Below are 24,135 nucleotides of genomic sequence, written 5' to 3' on the forward strand. Positions count from 1 at the left end.
GCCTTTGATAATACATGTTGAGGACACAGAGGAGAACGCACCGATTTATGTCCTGGTTGCTTGCATTTGGTACAACAGGTATTGTCTTTATCCGGTTCTTCATTATTCTCTTTCCTTGCTTTCTTCTTTTCCTTCTTGATTTCAAAGTTCTGTTTGCGTTTTCTGCCTATCGAACCAACTATAGGTACAATGAGGTCGCTTACTAACGATGAATTTACCAACTTTTGAAGCCACATGAGGTGCTTACCTTGATCTGCAGTTTCTGTCTCATACAATTGACATTTAAAGTATTGTTGGGTGTAATGACCCCCTTTACCGCAATCAATACACGTTACATCTAACAGTACACGATGATTAATCTCTACGTATATATATGATCAGGTATATAGGCTTTCAAAAGGCAAGTTACCATTAACAGCACTTGATTTTTTCTTTTCAAAAATTTGCTTTTTCTTTTCATAAATTATTGTTTTGAACATGGGTCATAGTATGTATCTTAAAAACGTGAAATAAAAGTGAAAGAGACAACATTTGACTCTAAGAGAGCAATATATTTTATAGTGCTTATCTTTGAAAGTCACCCATGAACGCATACAAAAACATTGACAACAGTTAATATAACCATCCCATTCCGCTATGGTATCTGTTATACTATGGCCCTCAGCCCTCTATCTATGGTTTGATGTCAATCAATTCAAAGTTAACTTTTTTTGGAATTCTTGTCCAAAAAAGGCACCAACGAATATCTTGTTGGTCTCGGAACACATCGTCATTTAGTAAAAAAGTTGTCAAGCTTTTTGTAGTTTGTCCTATTGCAAGATAACATCAATAAAACCATTATTGGCGACTTTCTTACTGATAGAGACTAATTTCTAGGGTTCGATTGTATGTCATCCTTAATGCTGCTTGAATATCACTGAATAATTGAGTATCCAAATATCCAAATACTATGGACTTTTCTAAAAATATTTTTTAATAAATCTAAAATTAAAATGTATATTGTTCATTAAAAATTGTAAATCGTCTAAAATATAAGGTAAAATACTGTATTAAAAAGAATGAAAATAAAAATACATTTTACGGAGTGGCCTTTCCCGTCTCTGAGTTTTGTGTTTTTTAAAATGGGTTAAGTTTTTTCTTTTCAAACTCTACTTCTTTTTCAAACCTTTTTGCCAATTCAATTTCTACAACCCTAGGGCTTATGGTTGCTTTTATCAACCTTCTACTGTTGGGGTTATCACAGCTGTTTATACCCGCTTTCTGTTTATACAAGAACCAAGCGGGGAAATTTGACTGGTAGTCTATAGGGCCAAACGCACGCGTTACGGAAACCAAATCATAATCTAACATGCACATTTAATAGGCACCATACATGGGTAGGGCAACCGGAAGAGGCTGTCCAGTTGGACAGCAGACATATTGCAGTATACTCACATAGAAACGTTATAGCAAGCTTGGATACAGAGACAGGCGCAGTTGGTAACATAAAAGTTTATAAACTTGCTGATACCAAAGAAAATTAATGAAAATTGACGATGATACCACGCTAGAATGGAGACAAGTGCTGGACAACGAAATAGATCATTTTGCGGCCACTGATGGAGGTAATTAGAGCGCAAGAAGTATGGCAATATTACTTTATTACTAAGCAAGGATTTTATATATAGGTATATTAACAGTCTCCAGTAACCCTGAGCGAGCACAGTTTTGGAATAAAACAAATGGGCAGTTACTATGGGACCGCCCCTTAGTATCAGAAGTGTATGGCAATACAAAACCCATTACTTGGGATAATGGTGAAGTAGCGCTGTTTATTGAAAGAACAAAGCTTGTCAAGCTATCAAATGATGGTGAAGAGCTCTGGACTTGGACTCGACAAACGAATGAAAAGTAAAGTAGCAAAAGCTCGTAGTTACAATTCAAACACTTTGAGACTAAACGATCTATTATAGCCATATTTTTGAAAGAATGAAAACAATTAAAAGAGATGGTTTGATATATGTTATTGTGGAGCCAGATGACGAAGCTAGTTCACCATATTTCGTTGTAAACAAAATCAACAGCGATACAGGTGCAACTGTTGAGACTTTCCAAATCCCTTGTAAGTCGACATATGATGACATCTCGTATGTTGGCGATTATATATTATGGACTGAAGAGGATACGATCAATTGGAATCCTATATTTAAAAAAGAAATCAGAAAAACCCCCATCAAGGTAGACGTATAGTATTCAACGGCTAAAGTCTTCATTGACTTTTTCTAATCCAACTATATCAATAGTCTCTTGTTGGCTCATTACCTACTGCCGATAAATTTATTGCTACCAAGCTCAGTATAATAGGCAGCACAGACCATCAGCTCGAGTCATTTGTACTTCTGACTGAATATGAGGAGGAAGAGAAATATAAAGTTGCATCTGCAATGATCAATATCAAGGACAATGCATTGTCATTGAGCAAATACTTTGGAGAGCAAAACTCTTTCGGCGCAACTGATGTATTAGATCAAACAGTCATTCGCGTGATGGCAACTTCAGCAAATGAGCTTACTGTTCATATCATGCCTGACGATAAAGAAATCAAAGTTGCACATGACTTCTCGTTGACAGGAAAAATATACTACGTCAAAGTGATAAATCTTACTCCATTCCAGATGTTTATGGTCACAGAAGGCTCTTCTGTCTTCTACTACGATGAATCTTCGATTCGTTGGTCGCGGGAAGAAGCCTTGAGCAGTATCAGCGCATCAGAATTTTTGGAACTTCCTGAGTCAAAAATGTGGACTCAAATGGCAGACGAACTTGCTGAAACAGAAGTGGAGCAAGCTGAAGAATCCCCCTTCACAAGATATATACATCGCTTTGCAACACACTGGTTAGAGCTTCGTAAGTTGCCGACATGGGTCATATCTCACTTCATTGGCATGACCTCTTCACCCTCTTTGACAGAAGGGAATGATGCAATCTCCACATTGGCAGCCCAATCTTGCTGGATGAATGAAACCCGTCCTGATATGGTCTATCGAGACAACTTCGGTTTCAGAAAGCTGTTAATATCTGTCACTCGCAGCGGCAAGATTATAGCTCAAGATACAACTCGCAAAGGCAAAGTTGTATGGAGCCGTTATGTAGAGAATTTCTCTTTTACGCATGTCTTTGTCGTTCGTTCTGCATCTGTCAAGTTGCCACCTGTTGTCGTGGCAATTGCACAAACGTACAATGAGTTTGGTGGGCCCGCCACAGGGTTTGTACGCGTCAATGCCTTCAATGGTGAAGACTATGTATCAAGCAACCCTGAGGTCGATAGCTTTTTTGAGCCCCTTGTTGCAACGGATGTCGGCGTTAGCAAAGTCATGCTATTACCCGTTGAAGAAGCCGAGGAACATACTCATCTATTGTCTATTTTCGATGATCAATCAGGCCGTATCTATATATATCCCGATCATGAGGGTGCCCGACGAAAATTTGTTGCTGACTTCCTTCCAAGATTTTATTTTACTCATCAAGATAGACAAGGGAATATTCAAGGTTATAAAGTTGTGGAAGGATATCGCGGAAGCTTAAAGGCTGAGCCTGTTTGGCAATTTGTCATGCCTGAAAATGAATTACCAGTTTCCGTGAGCCATCGACAGCCATATGAAAAAGTTGCCTCACTTGGCCGTGCACTGGGTAACAGAAACGTATTATACAAATACCTCAACCCTAATATGTTTGCAATGATTTCTCAGAACCCCAATAAGCAAAGTATAAAAATTCGCCTCATGGATGCAGTTAAGGGCACTGTGTTTTATGAAGCTATGCATGAGAATGTTGATGTTGAGAAGAACAAGGTGCACATAATCCAGTCCGAAAATTGGTTCGTTTATCACTTCTGGAGTAACGATGATAATGCTAAAGGTTATCAAGCAGTTGTCCTCGAACTTTTTGAAGGAAAGGATGAAAATGAGCGCATTAAAAGGTAATCATAAAACTTGTCAGTCTAATACCGCACAGTAAGTAATACAGTCTCACTCCTTTCTTAGTGATACATTCTCTTCATTTGATGATATCCAACCTTCCGTCCTTTCGGCGGCCTTTGCTTTCCCATATCCTGTAACATGCATGGGCATTACAACAACGAGAAATGGTATCTCAACGAAAGAAATATTATTCGGTTTGCCCAGCCATCAAATTATGGGTGTCAATAAGCGTTTCTTGGATCCTCGTCGCCCCAGAGACAAGCCTACCAAAGAAGAACAGGAAGAATTTCTTTTCCCATATGCTCCTATTCCTGAAGACAGGCGTTTATTCTTGACCTATAATTTGGATGTTGCTGGCGTCAAATCTATTAATACTAGTCCTTCGCTTCTTGAATCAACTTCTTTGGTATTTGCTTATGGTTTAGATACCTTTTTCACCAGATCATCACCTAGCCAGCAGTTTGATGTGTTATCAGAAGATTTCTCCAAAGCTCAGCTTTTACTGACCATAGCAGGTCTAGCTATTGCTATTTATCTTACCGGGCCTATGGTGCGAAGAAAGCGTGTAAATGCTTTATGGAAATAATTTGAACTGTATATATTTTAATAAAGAACCATTGATCTAAACTTAATCACTCCTACTTTCTTACTGAACGAAGACAGCAAAAAGTGCTTTGGGGTTGAGCGTAAAAGGGCTGCTTAATTTCCTTAAAAAAAATCATCTATAATTCTCTCTCAGCTACCTTTCTTAAAGCAATTATACTAGAACAGCTGTTTCATTGACAAAATGAAGATTCCGGGAATTAATACTGAGCGCCTTGGTGCCGTTTTCTCAATCAAATCAAAAATACAGCAATCCAACGACTGTTTTACTGTAAAAGGTATTGCCAATAGAACGAAGGTCAACCGAGTCGCCATAATATCTGGCAAGAAAAAACTGGGCAAGTCAGCTGTTTACCGCAATCGTGCAGATCGTCGAATCCGCGCAGCAGTAAGAACAGTATACCCCGAACTGAAATTGAAAGGTAAGCAATTGCTTGTTGATCAAACCAGGAAAAACCATATTCTCTTCTAATACCTGGGCGTGTAATAGGGTATGATTTCATCTTTCATCTACAGCCATTAGTTATCACAGCACCCTGGACATATGTTTTAGATAAAGTGGCGAGTTCGTTCAAGTCGTTGGAAGACCAAGCAAGAATCACAAAGCAAAAGTTTGGCAAAAAGTGAAAAGAATTACTTCTCAAACTCGAACATACGACGATGTAAAACCTCTACAAACCAATCCTTAAAATCGCTAGCTGATAGTAGTTCCCCATTCAATATGCTTAACTGAACTTTATCCACTGCTAAGCATGATACAAATATTGATGACTAAGACGAAATAGCTTTCTTAGCGAGAAAGTTCTGGTGGTTGATTTATGTGGATGGGATACGGAAGTGGCAGTCTTGATGTCTCTTTCGAAGCAACATCCGTTTCAAATTCAAAAGGAGCACGAGATAAGTCCTTTGTAACGATTATAAATCTGATAGCATCTCTTTATGAGGGCTAGCTTTATCCTCATTTGAGTAGGTCGTATTTATTCTAAGGAAACCCTATCAGCAAACTCCAAATAAATCTGTTAATTATATACCTGACGTCTCATATTTTCTTTACCACGATCCTAATTGGTTTCAGCTGTTCTATCAGCTTAAAAAGCTACACTCTGTCGCGCATAACGGCATCATTAAAAGTCTAACATAGTAGATAAGGAGAGATATTATGATTTCAGCACGTTAAACATATTATTTCGTCGCTCACATTTTATCCACCAGTCTTATGTTCGTGCATAAGTAGGCAACGTGTAATGTGCGAAGAAACCTCCTGGTAATTGAACAGCATAATGCAAGCATGCCTTGTTGGGTATTACTGGTGTGCCTCTCCATTTTACAGCTTGGAATATGCATAATCTTGCAGCAAAGCGGCTGTAAAAACATGATAATTGGCTATCCTTTTAAATTGCTTCTGAGCTGTCTATTACAGAATGGGTCCATCAGTCTCATTAAGTTGCAGTAATTCGAAAGCTGCATATAAAAGCGTTAAATGATAAGACAATAGTGCCATTCTCAGAACAAGTGATATGCCAAAGAGCATCTATATCTTTCAACTTATTTCCCAATAAAATCGAACAAACACTTCGTTGCAGAAATACAATGTCTCTTTTACTGCCTTGCGAATTCAAGCTGCAATTCTATAAAGCTGCATGTGCAAAGTTTATAATGTGCTTAATTATTGTTCGAAGACAGGAAGAAGCAGATATGTTCAAGCTTTAACAAGCAATGTCCAATAATTGTTAGCTTGGTTATAGACACGATTCTGGCACCTGCTGCTTTCAAGACTATAGCGAAAATTAAGAGGATAAACAGGGGAAGGGAGGGAAAAGCTTAGAATTGATTTAGTCTATGCGCGTTCAGAATCCCTCTTTATTTAAAAGACAAATTCGCAATGAATCAGATGATTGACAAGCGTCTATGTACTATCCTTGAGAAGCGGCGCACACAAGTAGTAGATTGGCTATTGTAGTTCCATACAGTTGTTCGGCATAGGAATCCAAGTTCAAAGACAAATTGTGTAACCCAAGTAAAATAATTAAAAATGGACGGATTAGAAATTTCACATGTTACTTCATCACTGCTTTTTTTAAGGCTGTCAGCAAAGGAATAAAAAATAGAAAGCAAACAGTTCCCACCTGCTTCTTTCCGTAAGCCTTCTTTTCTCTCCTTCATAAACCCCTTATATTCTTCTTTACTTGCAATGCCGGAAATAAAGGTATTTTCTAGAGCTGAAGTAGCCAAACATAATACTGAAGACGATTGCTGGATTATTATTGATGGTGCTGTCTACGATGTATCCACTTTTGCCCAACTCCACCCTGGAGGAAGTCAAATATTGATAGAACTAGGCGGCAAAGACGTTACAGGTAGGTTAAGCTTCTCTAAGTGATCTTTTCATTTCCTCATAATGAAACAAAAATGTTCATTGATAATATGTTCTTCTTAGAGGACTTCTATGGCCTCCATCGACAGGAAATATTGATAAAGTATGCGCCCCGTCTCAAGATCGGTACCATCGAGAATGAAGTAGCACAAGTGACTATGCCTGTTCCTGGTGATCTTTCAACTGTTCCATTCGGTGAACCCAGCTATTGGATGGGCTTTAAGAGTGCATATTTTAAGTAAGAATCATTACTTATTAGCGGCATAAAATATTTCTTATCATTATTGATTTTTCTATCTACTTCTCTAGTGAAAGCCACACTCGTTTCAGAAAAGCAGTGCGTGCTATTTACGATGAAATCAAGCCAGATGCCATTTTAGCAGAAGATCAAGGCACATATCCTTCAAAGGAACTCTATATGAAATTGGGAGAAGCTGGTATACTTGCCTCGCAAATCGGCCCTGGACCATGGTTAAAAGGTTTAAAGTTGCCTGCCGATATTAAACCTGAAGACTTTGACTATTTCCATGAACTCATTGCTCATCAAGAGACTGCACGCCTTGGTACACCTGGTTTTGCAGATAGCATTTCCTCAGGTTATAGCATTGGACTTCCTCCCATTTTCAACTTTGGTAGTCCTGCTTTGAAAGCTAAAGTCGTACCAGAAGTATTATTGGGCAAAAAACGTATTTGTTTAGCCATTACTGAACCTTATGCAGGTTCTGACGTTGCTCGTATCCGCACGACAGCAACTCGTACCGCAGATGGAAAACATTTTATTCTGAACGGTGTCAAGAAATGGATTACCAATGGTGCCTTTGCCGATTACTTTACCGTAGCTGCTAGAACTGAAAAGGGTATTACTATGTTCTTCGTAGAACGCGATGACAATATTGAAACGAAGCAGATTAAAACATCGTACTCTCCTGCTGCTGGCACTGCTTACATTACGCTTGAGAATGTGAAGGTGCCAGCCGAGAACATTCTTGGAAAAGAAGGACAAGGTTTTCAGGTGATCATGTACAATTTTAATCATGAAAGATGGTATATTTGTGGTGCAATGACGGGTGCTACACGTGTTGTCATTGAAGAATGCTTCAAGTGGGCTAATCAACGAAAGGTATTCGGAAAACGTCTGATTGATCAGCCTGTCATTCGAAATAAACTTGCTGCCATGGTATCCCAGTTGGAAGCTGTAGAGAACTGGTTGGAGAACATCACGTATCAAATGTGCAATATGTCTTACGAAGAGCAATCTGTTAGGTTAGCTGGTCCCATTGCACTATTGAAATACCAATGTACTCGTGTTGCGCATAACGTATCTGATGATGCTTGCCAAATCTTTGGTGGAAGAGGTATAACTAAGACTGGTATGGGCCGTAATATTGAAGCGTTCCAAAGAACTTATAAAGTAAGTATAGCTAAAATAGTGTAGTTTATTGTAATGTTTTGATGAATTAATCCAACTCTTTCTTATTCAGTTCGGTGCCATTTTGGGTGGCTCTGAAGAGATTATGGCCGACTTGGGTATCAGACAGGCAATGAAGTTTTTCCCTAAAGGTGCCAAACTTTGAGCTCAGTTAACTTTTGATTATAATCCAGACATACTTAAAATAGTAAAGCCTAGTTAAGTAAAACATTCGATGCGCACATTTTTCAATGCTTGCCTTAAACACAACTGAATGCTACAGTATTTTCGGTTTTAATTTAGACCTTCTTGTATACAAAATTGGATATTTTGATTGACTTATTTCAGAAAATTTAAGTTATTATTTTCGGACTAGTTACTTTTTACATTTGGACACTTGTAGTAAACATCTGAGGCCCGCCTCTTTTTGCACGCATTTGTTGCAGTAAGTTTCGTTGTTTGATCGGCCCAGAAGAATTACCTACTTAGCTGCCATTTGAACTGGTTGTCCAGTTGTATTCTATGTAAATGACTCACAATCCTGTATTTTCATTGACTGCTCAGCATCTCTCTTGATCTAAAATCGTGTCACTTTAGTGTCATTTTTCCCTTAAAGAAAGCAATAACAATAGGTGATTGTATAAATTAAGTTAAGCGCCTGTTTCTTGTCAGTAACTGATGAAGTGATAAATAAACGTGTCTTGATTAATAAACGTGTCTCGATTTGGTGTCAAAATTTAGCGCGTCTAAAGAAATCTGTCTAGATTGTTTTCGTTGTCAAAACTTTCTTTGTTGTCCAAATATAACATTCTAACAAAAAGTTTCAGTTTATAAAAAAATAAAAAGTTGGTACCTTTTCCCTTTTTTTATCAGAGTCTAGTTGGATATTCTTTAAAAAATCATTAAAGAAGTGTTAACAGTGGATCATCAGGTAGATTAAAATAAGATCTCATCACGACCTACTCACAACGACTGCACTGTACATATTTTGTTTGTAACTGAGTGTTTGTATCTTTTGAGTAGCTTTATTATCATGCCGTCAAGAGAAGCAAAAGTTTACCTTGAAGCAAAGTTGAAGAAAAAGCAGCAAGAAAATAAAGAAAGTCAGTTCATTATTGCTGTATTTTGTTTACTATTCGTTTATGTACTCAATTAGAATCGTTGAACCATTAATTTCTAGAAACATGTTCTGATTGCGGCCGGGAAGGACATGCCCATAAGGGCTCATACTTGTGTCCAGAATATAATGGTAACAGATAGCTGAAGAGGTAGTATTTCCTGTTCATTTTCACTGATATTCTATTCATACGCTTTTCTAGCCAAGAAACGAAAGTCCGGAAAGGACGACTACGAAACAAAGCAAGCTAAAGATAAAGGCAAAAAGAGAAGGCTAGAAGCAAAAAAAACATCGCCATCGAATACCGTCATATGCAAGCATTGTGGTCTAAGTGGTCACTCAACTAAAGCTTCCTTTGCTTGCCAACAACATATTACTACTAAAGCGGAGCTCCTTCGAACAAACTATTCAGATAAGTATGAGCTTTACGCTCGGAAACTGCCCCTTGTAACCTACGTGGACGGTGTTTTTGATGCTGAGCGCAGTATCTTACGGAAAGAGCATGAAGGATTCCAGCAAAAAGTGATTAAGCTGTGCAGATTTATACGGGACGTCACAACCAGAGCGCAGCTTTTCATGAATTACTACATTATTAAGAACCGTAATTTAACTGTTCAGGAATACATTTATGAACAAAACTTTTGGTACTGCATCTGTAAGCTAGTCTTGGGCTAAAAAATTACCAACAAAGCCTACATTAACCACACTGTGGCTCTGACGTTCGATGACGTTGCTACTGACGATCCATCCATTATATCCCCCTTCAAGGATCAAAAAATCAAAGGTTATAGTGATGCTATGACGGCTGCATGCGAGAGTATAGCAACCACTTACATGAACCACATGGTGGAAAACTTCACTAAACGTATCAGATATTACTTGTATTGGGCATTGAAGCCTACTTTCCAGGTAAAATGTTTGACTTATATCTTCATAGAGAAGATTTTAATTGCCCAATTCATTGTCAAATAATAGGAAACAAAGAACAATGTGATTTACGGACTCATTGACTCATATTGCCTTCCTAAAATTTTGAATGATATGGATACTTGTAAATGGTTGGAGGATGTTGATATAACAAAACAACCCGAAGTCGATGCAACATGCCAATCATTGATGAAAAAGATGCCATCAACTCCAACAATCGAAAATATCACAGCAGCACCATCAACGTTTCTACCACCTTTGGCGTTCATGCTGCAGTTGATCGAAACGAAAGCCCTTACCGCTGGTCCGAATGACAAAAAACCCAAATTATTCTCATTAACTCCCACTGTGTCATTCAAATGGAAGCATGTCAGCATCAATGAAAAGGCCCTATGCTGTTTGTCCAGACAGTCCATTGGCAACGGATCCTATGCTAATAATCTTGAGATCTTCTTTAATGTTTTTAATTTTGCAAAATTCGGATATGAAACGTAAGGAGAAAACTATACTTTGCTTTAGAACCTAATAACATTAACAAGCATCTGTTGCTCAAATAGCCTACAAGACCTTGTCAGAGCTCCAGCCAACTCTAAGGACATGTTCAATTGTGTAATACACACAGATGGCTTTGCTGTAACCTTTTTGTTTGTCCGTTCCCGTCAAGAAAAAAGTGCAACAGCTACACTCACTCTTGAGGATTATACTCCTGCTGAAATCAACAAGTATTTCATGCCGATAGCTGTAGATCCAGGGCGTAATGAGATATTCACAGCTGTAGTTGGTTACAACACAGATATGCATCAAATTCGCGCATGTAGCAAAGAGGAGCGCGCTCAAATTGCTGGATATAACAGACGTGCAAGGGTCGTAGATGAAAAGAAGGTTGCAACTGGTATTAAAGAAATTGAGACCAATCTACCGACGTGCAAGACTGTTCACTCCGAAATACAATATAAGCTGTACCTTTCTTATGTATTGAGACATATCCAAAGCTTACATGAATTTTATGGCTTCAACTCTGCCAAATTCATATTTAACGACTATCAAGGCCGTCAAAGAGCTGACGAAGAGCTCGCTAACATGCTTCTGGATGGAGGCAAAAAGTATAACCCCAGAAAAAGAAAAAAAACCAACAAGAATAAACGGCGTAAAAGAAAGTTGCCGAGAGGAAGCAAGACAGCGAAGAGTAAGGTACATGCAAGAAAAGCACAGAGGGCTGCAGAAAGGAAGGAAGGACAAGAGAAGAAGTTAACGATTAATGTAGAAGCAGCTGTGCAAAAAAGGTACGCATTCATTACTACTGATTCAACAGTAACTGGTAACTATATAAATACATTAACCTGTCCTTTGCAGATACAAAACAAAGACTGTTAGGAAATGGACCGCTGCTCCATTCTTTGAAGACCGCAAGAAAATCCCATTAGTCATTTTTGGTGACGGGATGAAGAACAAGGATTGTGTTTCATTTAAAGGCCACCCAGCAGGTGTGACAGGAAAGTTGTATCGTACTCTCCTGAAAAGACAGCGCTGCTTTCTTGCTGCGGTGGTGGACATCAACGAGTTTAAAACCTCAAAGGTGGGTCCCAAATTGCCAAATCAAGTGCCTTTCTCTAGAAGTAATGTCATTTTCGTAGGTTTGTAATAATTGTAATGGTGTCGAAATGAAAGAAGTACGAATTTCGGACGGCTCCAGCGTCTATGGTACCAAGGCCTGCAAAACCTGTGGTATGATATGGCAAAGAGACGTCAATGCGGCCAAAAATATGCTTACTATTGCAAATTCCGTATGGGAACACAATGGCCGCCCCGACATTTTCTCTCGCCATCGCCATAACGAAAATGGTGCTGCAGGTTCTATACCGACGGCTTAAAGATTTTTACGCGTTTAGGTAAGTTCATCTTGTGAAATTTGTCACTGTACATTTCTGGGGTTTTATTAACTGCTGCTTGACGTTACTACATACTCAAACAGGGTAGGTATTCTGTGCTTTGGCACAGTATATTTACCTTGTTTGAGTAATAGTAGTTCGCACATTTGGCATTGATTTTTTTTTTTTTTGTAGATTATTTTATTTAAAATAATAAATTAGTCACACATCGCTGAGGGGTGGGACATGGAGAGGAAAGGAAGATTTCTATGACAAGTAAATTTAGTCGAAAGCAGCCGCTTCCCGCATGAGCTGCGAGGAAGACAGGCTCAAAGAAATTATGTTGTATGCTTTACTAGAGACGGATGGGGGATGAAAAGGAATATCATGGAATATCATTTGAAAAAATGACGTCCAGATAGCCCAATGGATACTGAAGCAGACGGTGAAAAAGCGAGATTGCTCGGACGAAGGTAGTGATGGTGGCGATTGTAATCTTAGGGCGGCGGAGATGCTTTGAGGATCAAAGTCGAAGGATGGGAAATATATCGCGAGGCCTTCTTGCCATATCTGCCAGCGTGGTGGACAACTGGTTGTAAAATGTTCGAACGTATCAATATCATGATTACAGAGTCTGCAGGTAGCAGATGAAACTACCCCTGCGGCTTGTAAGACTGATAAGCATGGTAATTTTTTCAAAATGGTGCGATAGCCTAGGTCACGAGCCGGAAGAAACAAAGGAAGGGACCAGAACAGGGTGAACATCCGTTTGGGGATCACCCCTATACCTGATGCTTGCTGCATTTGGATGTGATGATGAAGTCTAAACGTTGAAGCCGAATAATGACGCCAAAGGTTACTGTTGGCCAATCGTCGTAGTAGTGTAATTTCCAATGACTTATCTGGGTCGTCGGTAGTGATAGAAGAGCCTGCCGGCACCCTGTGGATATACGGGTGAAGTTGAACTGTAGCATCGGTGAGCAATTGGCCCAAGAGATGTGAAAGCAACCGCGGTTTCACATTATATTCACCTGGTCGTTTCATTATGAGGCGGTTAGTGGACTGGTCGTAGCGGAAAAAGGCGCTGGCAAGCATCTTGGGATGGCGTTCTAGCCAGTGCGACTCTGGTAAACGTGTAAACAACGAATGTAATGGGAAGAGTAACAAGCTCTTGAGTGGAATATCCTCCAATGGGAGGGTAACATTCAAATGATCAAACGCTGTGAACATAATCGGTATAACCGAGGTTGGATGACAAAGATGAGGAGAACGATGAATAGCGCAAAAGAAAGGAAGTATGGGACTAGTAAATGTGATGCCCATCAACCGGAAATGATGGCGAAGGAGTACTTGAACTAGGGAAGGCTGTGGTGAGAATAACATTATTAACCATTTCATTTGCAGGATTAAATGTTGCATCGCAACATTTAACAGACCAACTCCTCCTAAGTGTCTGGGCATTAGAAGTCGAGCATAGGAAACTAATGGGAATTTTTTTCGCCATACAAACTGATAGCTAAGTTTCTGTAAGGCTTTGATAAATGTTTTGGTAGGATGAAATATACGAAGACAGTACCAAACTTTGGACAATATAAGTGTATTCATTATCGTTACCCGACCACGTAATGATAATTGTCTCGGTGAATAAATTGCCACTTGCTTTTGAACAGATTCTAATAACATATCTTGGACATAATTTCGTTGGTGAGTCGTATAAGGTAAATAGAAGCCTAAATACCGGAGAGGGGAAGGAGAAAACTTAGTATAGAAAACAGAGATATTATGCGACTGTAATAAGGATGTCCAAGACATGGATTTATCCCCTGATAGAGAAAAGGCTTCCGTCTTGTGTTGGTTGAACTGAGCGTTAGAAACTTCTGCGTAGCGTTGAAGGTGCTGATTTAACAGTTGAAAATCATTCGCATCTTTAACAAATGCGCAGATGTCGTCTGCATAAGCGAGACATTTGAGTCGCTGTGGTGATCCTTGAACATACGAGTAATAACCCTGAAATGATTGATCCTGTTGGATAGATAGAAGCAGTGGTTCAAGTACGAGGTTAAAAAGTTGAGGGGACAATGGATCCCCTTGTCTCAGTCCCCGGGTCTGGGCAATACCATCGGTGAAAAACCCGTTACATTTGGCATTGAGCATTTTGACAGAAAAGGTATGATCCCAAAAACTATACTTTTATCCAAAATAATTTTTAAATTAGTCTGAATTTTAATTGTAAAGTAGTCTCAATTTAATAGCCATTTCGTGCGAAAGTCAAGCGGAAAAACAGTACTGAAATACACTTTCTCCATTTGAGGTTAATTAAGGTCGAAAAATCACCCAATTAAATTTAGAGGTCTTACAATGATGGCTGTATATGAATTTGTATGAGCAATTTTTGGGTTTCCCCCGTTTTTTCTTTTTTTCTTCGCTTTCTTCTCTTCTATTTGCACACTATTCCAGTTCGTTCGCTCAAATGACAGACAATTTGGGAACAGATCAAAAAGCTCAACCATCTAGTGAAGGCGCTCCAAGTAATGAGCCCTCCCCAATGGCTGTTGATACACCAGCAACTGATCAAAGTAAAATGGAACTTGATGGAGAGCAGGCGGCTCAAGTTCAAAAATTCTTAGCTGCGCCAGTTAATTGCAAATTATTTGTTGAAAAGATTACTGTTATCAAAGGAGTGAAAGATTCTGAATACAGAATGGCAGAAGTCTTATCTTCACGCGATACTCCAGCTCATGGATTAGAATACTACGTGCATTACACAGAATTCAATAAGCGTTTAGATGAGTGGGTTTCAATCAATCGACTCGATTTTACCAGACCCATTGAATTTCCTGCAAAAAAGAATCTAAAACTTGATGGACCGAAAAAAGGAAGAGCAGGCACACCTTCAGGAGGATCCAGGAAGGGTTTAAAAAGAAAAAACACAGCAAATGATCAAGAGCAGGAAGTGGATAAAGTCGTATTAGGCGACGAAGAAGAACATGGCCAAACAGTTGAAATGGACGAACAGGATGCTGACGAGGAACCACATACTTTTTCAAAAGAACAGGAAATTGAGAAGCTAAGGACATCTGGATCTATGACACAAAGTGTGCAAGAAATTGCAAGAGTTAAGAATTTAAACAAAATCCAGATGGGACGACATGAAGTAGAAGCTTGGTATTTTTCGCCATATCCTGTGGAATATGCCTATTGCGATACATTGTACATCTGCGAATTCTGCTTATGTTATTATGTATCTCATAAGCAATTAGAAAGACATCGAGCGAGGTGTCAACTGCATCACCCACCAGGCAACGAGATATATAGACATGGCGAAATTTCCTTTTTTGAGATTGACGGTAGAAAGCAGAAAACCTATTGTCGAAACTTGTGTCTGCTGTCAAAATTATTCTTGGATCATAAAACGCTATACTATGATGTCGACCCCTTCTTGTTCTACTGTATGACGGAAAGAGATGACAAAGGCTATCACTTGATCGGTTATTTCTCAAAAGAAAAAGAATCCTCAGAAAACTATAATGTTGCGTGTATTTTGACACTTCCTCAGTATCAACGTCTCGGTTATGGCAGATTATTGATTGCATTTTCATATGAGTTATCCAAGGCAGAAGGTCGTACCGGGTCACCTGAAAAGCCACTATCTGACTTGGGTCTGTTATCTTACCGAGCATATTGGACAGAAACAATAGTGGAATTCTTATTGCATGCTTCAGATGAAATCACGATTGAAGAAATTTCCCAAAGGACTTCTATTACAACGCAGGATATTTTACATACGCTTCAGAATATTGGCGCTCTGAAATACTACCGTGGCCAACATATCATTTGTTTAGGAGACAAAGTAATTGAACAATGGGAACGAAACCATGAAAAGAAGATTCGCAACAAACGTATCATTGTTCCAGAGAAACTCAATTGGAAGCCAATTCATTTTACACCAGCTCAATTAAGATTCCTATAACTACATCAGTTGTTGTCTTAACTTGAGCATTTAATACCCTAATTTCCTTGATATTATTCTTTTTTTTTTTTTTTTTTTTTTTCTTTCTCATGTAAATACTTTTATTATTGACTGAAGATCCTAACCAAAGCTTAATTATTTTTTACGCTCGCAACATTATACACGGAATTTTTCAATGTGTCGTATAATTTGATTTAATTGAATGAATCATCTTTAAAAAATGTAGAAATGGGTATAGTAGGTATGAAATATTTTTTCTTCTGCTCATGATAACTTGATTCATCACCATGACAATAATAAACCCATCCGAAACTTCATCAACTATGGATGCATTCAAGCTAGATAAAGGTTCAATCGAAACAGAAAGGCCTGCATATGATCTGCTATGTTACTTACGTTGTTATCTTCCTGTACAAAATTAACAGATGTAGATACGACTGATCTTTTGCCTGGCTTTCTTAAGGCTTTGCCAAATCCTATGCAACCACGTACTATCTATTGCGAAGCTGGCTGCTACCGTTCAAAGGAAACAGCAAATATAACATCCACAGATAGTTTAACGAATATGCAAAACCTAACACTAGTTGATCTTCGGCCGCCATACCTACGAGCATTTTCAACCTTATCAACGCCTCGTAATACATCATCCACAAACTTAACGGAATCATCTGTGTGTTCTTTTTCTGCTGCTAGTGATTATTCTTCATCATATGAAGACTTTGACAAAGACTTTTATGATTCACCATCAGCTTATTATAACCACTCCCTCTATCCTTCGTCAGCGCCAGCTTTGAAAAAAAGCAACAGCCTTAATAGGTCTAGCAGTATCCGCATGTTGTTGAACCCACTAATTTCACAGAACAACCATTCTGCGTTTGGTCAGTCATATCCATTAAATGTTACGCCACCCCTCACTTCGTCTTCTTCGCCTTTACCTCGCACGGCTACTGACATGCCCAAAAGAGCCATTGCATATCCATATCAATGTAATTACTGTCAAAAGGCATTTATTAGACCTTCGTCGTTGAAGGTACATATTTATTCACATACAGGTGAAAAACCATTCAGTTGTAGTTTTCCAGGCTGTAAAAGAAGATTTAGTGTACACAGCAACATGAAAAGGCATTTGAGGATCCATTCATCCTGATAAGAATGCTTATCATCTCAAATAAACACTGTTTTGAATAAGTTTTGATTTCTTTAAACTTTGATCTTATTAGTTATGCGGGGATATATTTAACGAAATTGATAGTATGATATCTCCTTGACAATGTAAAAACTGTGTATTTTAAAAAGTTGAAACAACATTTTGGAGGGCCATCTGCAGAATATATTATTTTGTAAAAACTGAGGAATATGTATGAGTTGGCTTGTTGGGCTGCCACTCTCTCTGTAAAATAGAATAGTCGCACGTTTACTTATTTGTTTGTATTTCATTAAATTCAACGGTAAGAATTTAAGCCTCTTACAAACAAAACGTATTAGATTGGCATTTTATGCTGAATTATAACAATAAACTTTTGATTTACCAGGTGCCTGAAATCATCACTTTGGCATTAAAGCTGACAAAGTGCAATACTTCCGATTTCCCATCAGACTGTTGAGCTCCGCAAGAGTCACAAGTGCTTTGCCTGCTTTTATCATATTCAACTGATAACAAAAAAAAAAAAAAAAGCGCTTGAGTCAGCATTTTCACTTTGAAACGTTAGAGTTTTCAATTTTATTTTTACTCCTTTCTTCCCTTGTTTTTCTCTGTAAACATTTGATTCTTCCAAATGGCTGCCGTAACAAAGGAGAATTTTCCACCTATCGGCCATGCTGTATCTGGTTCAGCTGGTGCAATGTTTGCGTCTACTTTAGTATATCCTCTTGACATGTGAGGCATCAAATCGAAATTCTATACAAAAATTTTTTCATTGTCTAATTTTTAAGCGGTTTTTGATCTTGGTCTTATTCAATATCACCAATCATGTATTCATTGAAGCATAAAAACAAGGATACAAGTACAGCAAAGGAATAAAAAAGTGTCCGATTTCAGCAGCAGCATGGAAGACGAACATTATGCCTCAGCTATGGATGGTATTACACAAATCCTGCAAAGAGAAGGACTCTCCGGTCTTTATGCCGGTTTAGGCTCTTCTTTGATTGGAACGGCGTCTACAAATTTTACCTACTTCTACTGTTATTCGTTTTTAAGAGAAAACTATAACAAACGATTTAACCCACGAGGAGGTACGCTATCAACAACTTTGGAATTGGTTTTGGGCGCTGCAGCCGGAGCCCTTACTACGTTGATCACCACACCTGTTTCAGTCATTACTACTCGTCAACAAACATTACCGCCAAATGAAAGACAGGGTATAGTGGAAACAACTAAGACTATCATCAAAGAAGAAGGGATACAAGGTTTGTGGAGAGGAATTCAACCCTCTCTTGTCTTGTGTATCAATCCTGCCATCACATACGGAAGCTTTGAGAAAATCAAGCAGTTTGTACTTGGAGTTTTGAAATTACCATTGACGCCATGGGTCAACTTTTTGGTAGGTGCCTTATCAAAAACACTGGCCACAGTGGTCACCTATCCTTATATTATGGCTAAGGTTCGACTTCAATGGCGCCCATCGAGAGAAATGAAGGATAAAGTGATTGCATATAAAGGATCTTTTGATGTGCTTGCTCGTGTGTTACAAACTGACGGATTCTTTGGCTGGTATAAAGTAAGGTTACAAATTTTAATTGCAGAATCAGTTGTGTTAAGGTATCGTTTCAATAACTTCTTTTTCTGCTTTCCTCAACAGGGTATGAGCACGCAAATCACAAAGGCTGTCTTACAACAAGCGTTACTATTCATGATGAAAGATATCTTTACAAACTATACCGTTTTTGCATTTGCACTCATTAAAGCTGCTCAAAAGAACAAGTCTGCCTAAGAATATGTCATAATAAACTGCTTGGTAGAATTATGCTCTCGTATTTCAATTTTCTTAACACCTCGCAGTTAAAAGTAGTAGTAGCAACAATAGCTTTCATAGCTATTGAGTCTCAAATACACGAAAAAAGGCGAACGATGCCAAGCTTTTCCTTTTGGATTTTCGTTCGTGAGACTAAGATCATCGGATGGAGAAAAGCAGAAAAAGTCTATCTTAAATAGAACTACTGATCAGTATATTTGACATCAGATACAGGAATTTAATGGGGGGGGGGTTTTTTTGCGCGAGTCACCAAGTTGAGAAACATTCGCTTGGCTCAAGTAGTAATAGTTGATGTGAGTTGTATCATGTCTTTTCTGAACCCGCCTGCAATGTTACCCTCAAGCCATTTATGCACATGCTTATTAAACCGATTGACTTCAAATAAACATGTCTTACTGTTGTAAAGAACGGGAAAAATTTGATTCCAAGCAAGGTGTTTACAATATATACGTCAATAATGTGCATCCAGCGATCACTGCTACGATATTTTGATTATATCATTTGTAGATTCCGCTGGTGTTAAAAATAGGTATAATCCATATGATGAATTAGTTCAAGAGGCTTAAAGCGAAAAACCGACAGATATGACGATCATCTTTTCCTTGTGCTGGACTAAAATATTTGTACAACGAAACAAACTTCTTTAAGTCATCCTACACATTTTGCTGTCCGACGGCGCTATATTAGAAAGTAGAAAGTCCTTTGATACCGCAAAAATAGTTCTTGATTAGTATAGTGGATTCTATTTCGATTGTTTATATTATGGTAAGCATGAGTCAGGTGTTATGAGAACGAATCTATTTTTGGCTTTATTCTGTTACATTTATGCCTTAATTGTTATGCTGGCTACGGTTATATGCATAGTCCTGACCAATACGAGAAAGCATCCTGAAGAGAATGAAAGCGAAACTAAAGGTCCAGATCGTCTGCAGTTTACCGAGGATATTCATAGGAAACAATAAATTTAGCTGATGATGGATTCCTTTAGAAACTTATTGAACCGTCTAATAGCATAGTAGCACAAAAAAGATTTGGATGTCTGTGAAGGGGCTCAAAATAGAATGTTCGTTTCCCTGTAGATGAAAAAGTATTTTTGGCATTTGCTTGGCTCTTCCCAAAAAGTATATAGCGTAAACCAAATGTAGGTATCTACTTGCGTCAAAATAAAGGAGACATTTCTACTGATATGCTATAATCCGCCTGGACCATGGTCAAAAAGTTTAAGGAAGCTGGAGAAAAGGATAACTTCCTTACTTCGTTTACTTCTACGTTCAGCCCAGGTAAGTTACGTTCGACTTCTAATTATAGATAATGAAGTGAAGGTTCAGTGCACTGAAGTCTCACAGACTGATATGAGAAGCAGCCAATCAGTTTCTGTGATTACACCTTTTACACAGACAAAAGTAAATGTCAGCTAATAGATGTAACATTTTAATTTTATTGCCAGGTGCGGTAAAGTTTGATTCAGATCATCATTTCGGTGGATCCCCTATTATTATAATAAAGGTTTGTACGAGAGTGACTCCACCTTTCCCCCTACAAATAGAAATACATAAATACCCGTCTCTTTCTTCTCTTTCTATTTGTGTTCCTTTTCAATATATTACCCTCCTTTCTTTTGGGCTCTTTGCGACAAACGTTTCCCTCTTTTGATCCCACTTCTTGTAATATTCATTATAGTCAGTTTTGTTGAAAATGTGGAAGTATCAAGCGTTTCTTGTCTCGCTAGCAAGCACAGCCGTTTTTGCTTCAGTCGATATATCGAAATTCCCTACTAAAACAGATCCTACTCAAGTCACCATACCTAAAATTCCCCAGACAACATCGTATGACGTTGCAACAGAATGCACTTACTACCAGTCTAATTTCACTATCGATAGAACGCAATGGCCCACGATTTGGGATATTGCAACCTCCAACGGCATGAACACTTCAGCTGAATTTATGGCAGTTTACAATTCAATTGATTGGACCAAAGCTCCTACTGCTCCCGTCCGAAAACTTACACCTGCAGGAGGTCTTGATCTGACTGGTTATGATACCGTCAATGATCCTGACTGTTGGTGGTCTGCTACCCAATGTGTTAAGCCAAAGAAAGCCGGTATTAACGCTGATATCTATCAATGTCCAGAACCTAACACTTGGGGTTTGGTAAGTTCAAGTAGAGTATCGATTTTTGCGTATTTCATTGTTACTGATTATCATTTTCTTCTTTCTTCTTCTTCTGCCTTGTCTCCTGAAACTTTCATTTGTATCTGTTCTGCTATCTCCTTTACCTTCATCCTGAATTTATTTTTCTTTGTTCGAATCTTCCCTTTACCCCCTTAAATGCTACCTTATGTTCATAGACTTTCGATGACGGACCTAACTGTTCACACAATGCGTTCTATGACTATCTGCAAACCAACAATCAAAAAGCCTCCATGTTCTATATTGGTTCCAACGTTCTCAACTGGCCTTATGGTGCTCTACGTGGTTTAAAGGATGGTCACCATCTTTGTGGCCACACTTGGTCCCATAAAATGATGACAACCTTAACAAATCAAGAAGTCCTCGCTGAGCTCTATTATACTGCTAAAGCTGTCAAATACGTTACAGGTGTTACTCCTTTGCACTGGCGTCCTGTAGGTTCTTTTTTTTTTTTTTTTTTTTTTGAGCTACCAAATGTCAAATGTCTTGGGCTAAACATCCCTAATTTTCCTTTTATAAATGATAGGCTTTAGGTGACCTTGATGACCGTGTTCGCTGGATCGCTACACAACTCAACATGACTGCTATTCTCTGGAATCTTGATACTGACGATTGGGCTGCTGGAGTTACTCCTGGTATTACAACCGATACTGTAAATCAGAGGTACCTCGATTTCATCCAAATGGGTAAAAATGGTTCTTTTGCAAACTCCGGAAACATTGTGCTCTCTCATGAAATCAACAATATGACTATGGAATTCTTCGTGAAGCATTATCCCGAAATCAAGAAAAACTATAAACATGTTATTGATGTCGCTACCTGCCAAAATATTGCCCACCCTTATCTAGAGAAAGTCATCACATTCCCCAGCTTCGAAGCAAGCACTTCAAAGAATGCAAGCGCCGCCACTGGTTCTGGCGTAGTTCCTGCTGCTACAGGTATCTCTGGTGCTGGTCGCACTGCTTCCAATAATTATAATGGTCCTCTTTTCATCGCTGCTCTATTCGGTTTGCTTTTGGTTGTTGTATAGAACAGAAATGGATTCATCTTAAAAGAAGAGTCACGCTTGAGAAAACGCAAAGATAGTTGTAGTAACTGTTTATTTATAAGGCTTTTAATTCTATCTACCATTATTACCTTTTAATTTATATACATACACACCATTATTCACCCTCATTATATACAATCACAAAAACTCACCACCTTGGCACGTGCCAAAAAAAAAAGTTATATTCCAAATTATAGCTTACCATCTTCATTTTCATGAATTAGATTTTTTTTTCCCCAAAACAATTAATCATTATACAGTAAAAACGCTAAAGTGTTATCTGAATAAAGATTTGATTGTTACAAACTTAGAGGAATTTTTCAATGTCGTGTTTGGAAAAACTATCTTTTACAGTAAAATATAGAAGCGACGGCTTATATCTTCTACAAAGATGGTAAAGTTGGAATCTTGGCGAACCTTTTTTATTCAGAGACAAGAACCAGAGTAATAATCGATCGTCAAGGACTCGATTACAAGAAGCTGAATATTGTGAGTAGTTTAGTGAGGAGATTGCACTTTTTGGCTACCTCAACAGAGTGTAATCGAAGAAATGACACACTTTTATACATCTATGCATAAAGCCCATTAATACTGCGAGAAAACAAGTAAAAGGCTAAATTACTTCTAGAGTCTTTATAACACCGTTCTTATAAGTCAGGAAATAAGTGGATATTGAACAAGTCTGTGATTAGGCATAATTTGAGGATATGTATTCATGTCATATAACTTATATCTTACCGGTTAAATTGAGTAGGAGTATTTGTATGTTTTCAAGAGTAGCTCTCTGATAATAAAGAATAAAATGATCATGCTTAATGGTATGACTAGGTTTTGGTACAAGATATAAACGAAGCTTCAAGCCGTAGCACAGATTTTCGTAAAGTCAACGTACACTGGATTTCAGAAAAATATGAAGTACATGAATAATGTAGATACATTTTGCAATATCAGGTGAGCATTGTTAATTGTAATGAACTTCGACTAGATTTTTGCTATTTTGACCGGGTTTGAGCTACTCGAAATGTTTGTTATACGTCAGAGAAACACGGTTTTGCAGTTTTGGGATATACTTACGGCTCCAAAGCATAAAAAAATCATAGAAAAGAGTTGCTGATGTACAGATTTATCTGTCAAGTAAATATTATTGCATACGAATTGATATTTGCTATCCCGTAAAGGCCTCTTTTGTAAATGATTTCATTAAAGGTGCAGAATAATCTATAATTGAGGTTGTCGTTTAGAACTACGCACTTTGGTCTTAATTTGAGAGTTTCGCTTTCTTACATTGATAAGTATCAATCAATAGACATTTTCATACCTCATAAGCCGTTACGTATTGTAGAATTCAAGCCCTATCGTAGCCTTAACTTATAACTTAAAACTAAGAAATAATTGATTTTTTTCATTTACACAGATTTGTAAATGAACCAAAATTGAAACAACCTTTATCTTTGGCCCTCCTAAGCTAAGTTATGTATAAACAGACAACCATACTCTTTTCCACATCATACATTCGAGTATGTTACTCCCAAAGTCACAGTATTGAAATTATAACACGATCTTCAACTTGAAGCGGCTAAAGAACAGCTATGATAGGTCAATTGAAAGTCCCTCTAAGGTGTTTCTGTTTGATTGGGCAATTATGTGCTTCAAGTTGATTGGCCTAACAAACATACCCTCAAGTCGGCTTCCTTTACAC

The 24,135-nt window shown here is 38.2% G+C and overlaps 11 protein-coding genes across 11 annotated transcripts; 9 read left to right on the forward strand and 2 right to left on the reverse strand.

Moving 5' to 3' along the window:
- Window positions 1–120: 120 nt before the first annotated feature.
- On the reverse strand, window positions 121–490 carry BDF20DRAFT_852710 (uncharacterized protein; the record flags this gene model as incomplete). Its single annotated transcript, XM_053080094.1, has 2 exons — window positions 410–490; window positions 121–337 (listed from the first exon to the last, which is right to left on the reverse strand). Coding segments are annotated over exons 1-2 (174 nt in total), but the record flags the coding sequence as incomplete, so codon positions are not given.
- Window positions 477–686, reverse strand: BDF20DRAFT_852714 (uncharacterized protein; the record flags this gene model as incomplete). Its single annotated transcript, XM_053080095.1, has 1 exon — window positions 477–686. A coding segment is annotated over one exon (156 nt), but the record flags the coding sequence as incomplete, so codon positions are not given.
- A 515-nt stretch (window positions 687–1,201) lies between these two features.
- On the forward strand, window positions 1,202–4,545 carry BDF20DRAFT_904770 (uncharacterized protein; the record flags this gene model as incomplete). The annotated part of the gene is made up of 7 exons (XM_053083077.1): window positions 1,202–1,296; window positions 1,364–1,479; window positions 1,551–1,604; window positions 1,668–1,890; window positions 1,953–2,217; window positions 2,283–3,958; window positions 4,023–4,545. The coding sequence occupies 7 exons, from the start codon at window positions 1,202–1,204 to the stop codon at window positions 4,543–4,545; spliced, it is 2,952 nt and encodes a 983-aa protein (XP_052939258.1).
- Window positions 4,546–4,746: 201 nt separating this feature from the next.
- BDF20DRAFT_910432 (uncharacterized protein) lies at window positions 4,747–5,189 on the forward strand (the record flags this gene model as incomplete). Its single annotated transcript, XM_053083708.1, has 2 exons — window positions 4,747–4,984; window positions 5,053–5,189. The coding sequence occupies 2 exons, from the start codon at window positions 4,747–4,749 to the stop codon at window positions 5,187–5,189; spliced, it is 375 nt and encodes a 124-aa protein (XP_052939259.1).
- Window positions 5,190–6,753: 1,564 nt separating this feature from the next.
- On the forward strand, window positions 6,754–8,510 carry BDF20DRAFT_813869 (acyl-CoA dehydrogenase/oxidase; the record flags this gene model as incomplete). The annotated part of the gene is made up of 4 exons (XM_053076917.1): window positions 6,754–6,919; window positions 7,000–7,174; window positions 7,246–8,347; window positions 8,418–8,510. 4 exons carry the CDS (start codon window positions 6,754–6,756, stop codon window positions 8,508–8,510), a joined length of 1,536 nt encoding a protein of 511 aa, XP_052939260.1.
- Window positions 8,511–9,663: 1,153 nt separating this feature from the next.
- On the forward strand, window positions 9,664–11,899 carry BDF20DRAFT_852726 (uncharacterized protein). Its single transcript, XM_053080096.1, has 4 exons — window positions 9,664–10,116; window positions 10,153–10,370; window positions 10,437–10,879; window positions 10,946–11,899. The coding sequence occupies exons 1-4, from the start codon at window positions 10,038–10,040 to the stop codon at window positions 11,760–11,762; spliced, it is 1,557 nt and encodes a 518-aa protein (XP_052939261.1). The 5' UTR covers window positions 9,664–10,037; the 3' UTR covers window positions 11,763–11,899.
- Window positions 11,900–12,007: 108 nt separating this feature from the next.
- BDF20DRAFT_852730 (uncharacterized protein) lies at window positions 12,008–12,277 on the forward strand. Its single transcript, XM_053080097.1, has one exon. It carries the CDS (start codon window positions 12,050–12,052, stop codon window positions 12,257–12,259), a length of 210 nt encoding a protein of 69 aa, XP_052939262.1. The 5' UTR covers window positions 12,008–12,049; the 3' UTR covers window positions 12,260–12,277.
- A 2,408-nt stretch (window positions 12,278–14,685) lies between these two features.
- Window positions 14,686–16,285, forward strand: BDF20DRAFT_852737 (acyl-CoA N-acyltransferase). Its single transcript, XM_053080098.1, has one exon. It carries the CDS (start codon window positions 14,727–14,729, stop codon window positions 16,224–16,226), a length of 1,500 nt encoding a protein of 499 aa, XP_052939263.1. The 5' UTR covers window positions 14,686–14,726; the 3' UTR covers window positions 16,227–16,285.
- Window positions 16,286–17,178: 893 nt separating this feature from the next.
- BDF20DRAFT_813947 (uncharacterized protein) lies at window positions 17,179–17,373 on the forward strand (the record flags this gene model as incomplete). The annotated part of the gene is made up of 1 exon (XM_053076928.1): window positions 17,179–17,373. The coding sequence occupies one exon, from the start codon at window positions 17,179–17,181 to the stop codon at window positions 17,371–17,373; it is 195 nt and encodes a 64-aa protein (XP_052939264.1).
- A 628-nt stretch (window positions 17,374–18,001) lies between these two features.
- BDF20DRAFT_904773 (mitochondrial carrier domain-containing protein) lies at window positions 18,002–19,156 on the forward strand (the record flags this gene model as incomplete). Its single annotated transcript, XM_053083078.1, has 3 exons — window positions 18,002–18,102; window positions 18,241–18,943; window positions 19,025–19,156. The coding sequence occupies 3 exons, from the start codon at window positions 18,002–18,004 to the stop codon at window positions 19,154–19,156; spliced, it is 936 nt and encodes a 311-aa protein (XP_052939265.1).
- A 1,737-nt stretch (window positions 19,157–20,893) lies between these two features.
- Window positions 20,894–22,418, forward strand: BDF20DRAFT_814343 (uncharacterized protein; the record flags this gene model as incomplete). The annotated part of the gene is made up of 3 exons (XM_053076967.1): window positions 20,894–21,349; window positions 21,547–21,822; window positions 21,915–22,418. 3 exons carry the CDS (start codon window positions 20,894–20,896, stop codon window positions 22,416–22,418), a joined length of 1,236 nt encoding a protein of 411 aa, XP_052939266.1.
- Window positions 22,419–24,135: the final 1,717 nt, after the last annotated feature.

This window comes from Mycotypha africana, assembly GCF_025528875.1.
Source record: "Mycotypha africana strain NRRL 2978 chromosome Unknown BDF20scaffold_2, whole genome shotgun sequence".
NCBI lineage: Eukaryota > Fungi > Mucoromycota > Mucoromycetes > Mucorales > Mycotyphaceae > Mycotypha > Mycotypha africana.

Excerpts from the sequence above, each read along its gene's own strand:
- BDF20DRAFT_852737 (XM_053080098.1), top strand. The coding sequence starts at position 14,727 with ATGACAGACAATTTGGGAACAGATCAAAAAGCTCAACCATCTAGTGAA.
- BDF20DRAFT_852730 (XM_053080097.1), top strand. The coding sequence starts at position 12,050 with ATGAAAGAAGTACGAATTTCGGACGGCTCCAGCGTCTATGGTACCAAG.
- BDF20DRAFT_852726 (XM_053080096.1), top strand. The coding sequence starts at position 10,038 with ATGAATTACTACATTATTAAGAACCGTAATTTAACTGTTCAGGAATAC. Across the intron at positions 10,117-10,152 it reads AAACTTTTGGTACTGCATCT|CCTACATTAACCACACTGTG; the intron begins GTAAGCTAGTCT and ends TTACCAACAAAG. Across the intron at positions 10,880-10,945 it reads GCAAAATTCGGATATGAAAC|CCTACAAGACCTTGTCAGAG; the intron begins GTAAGGAGAAAA and ends TTGCTCAAATAG.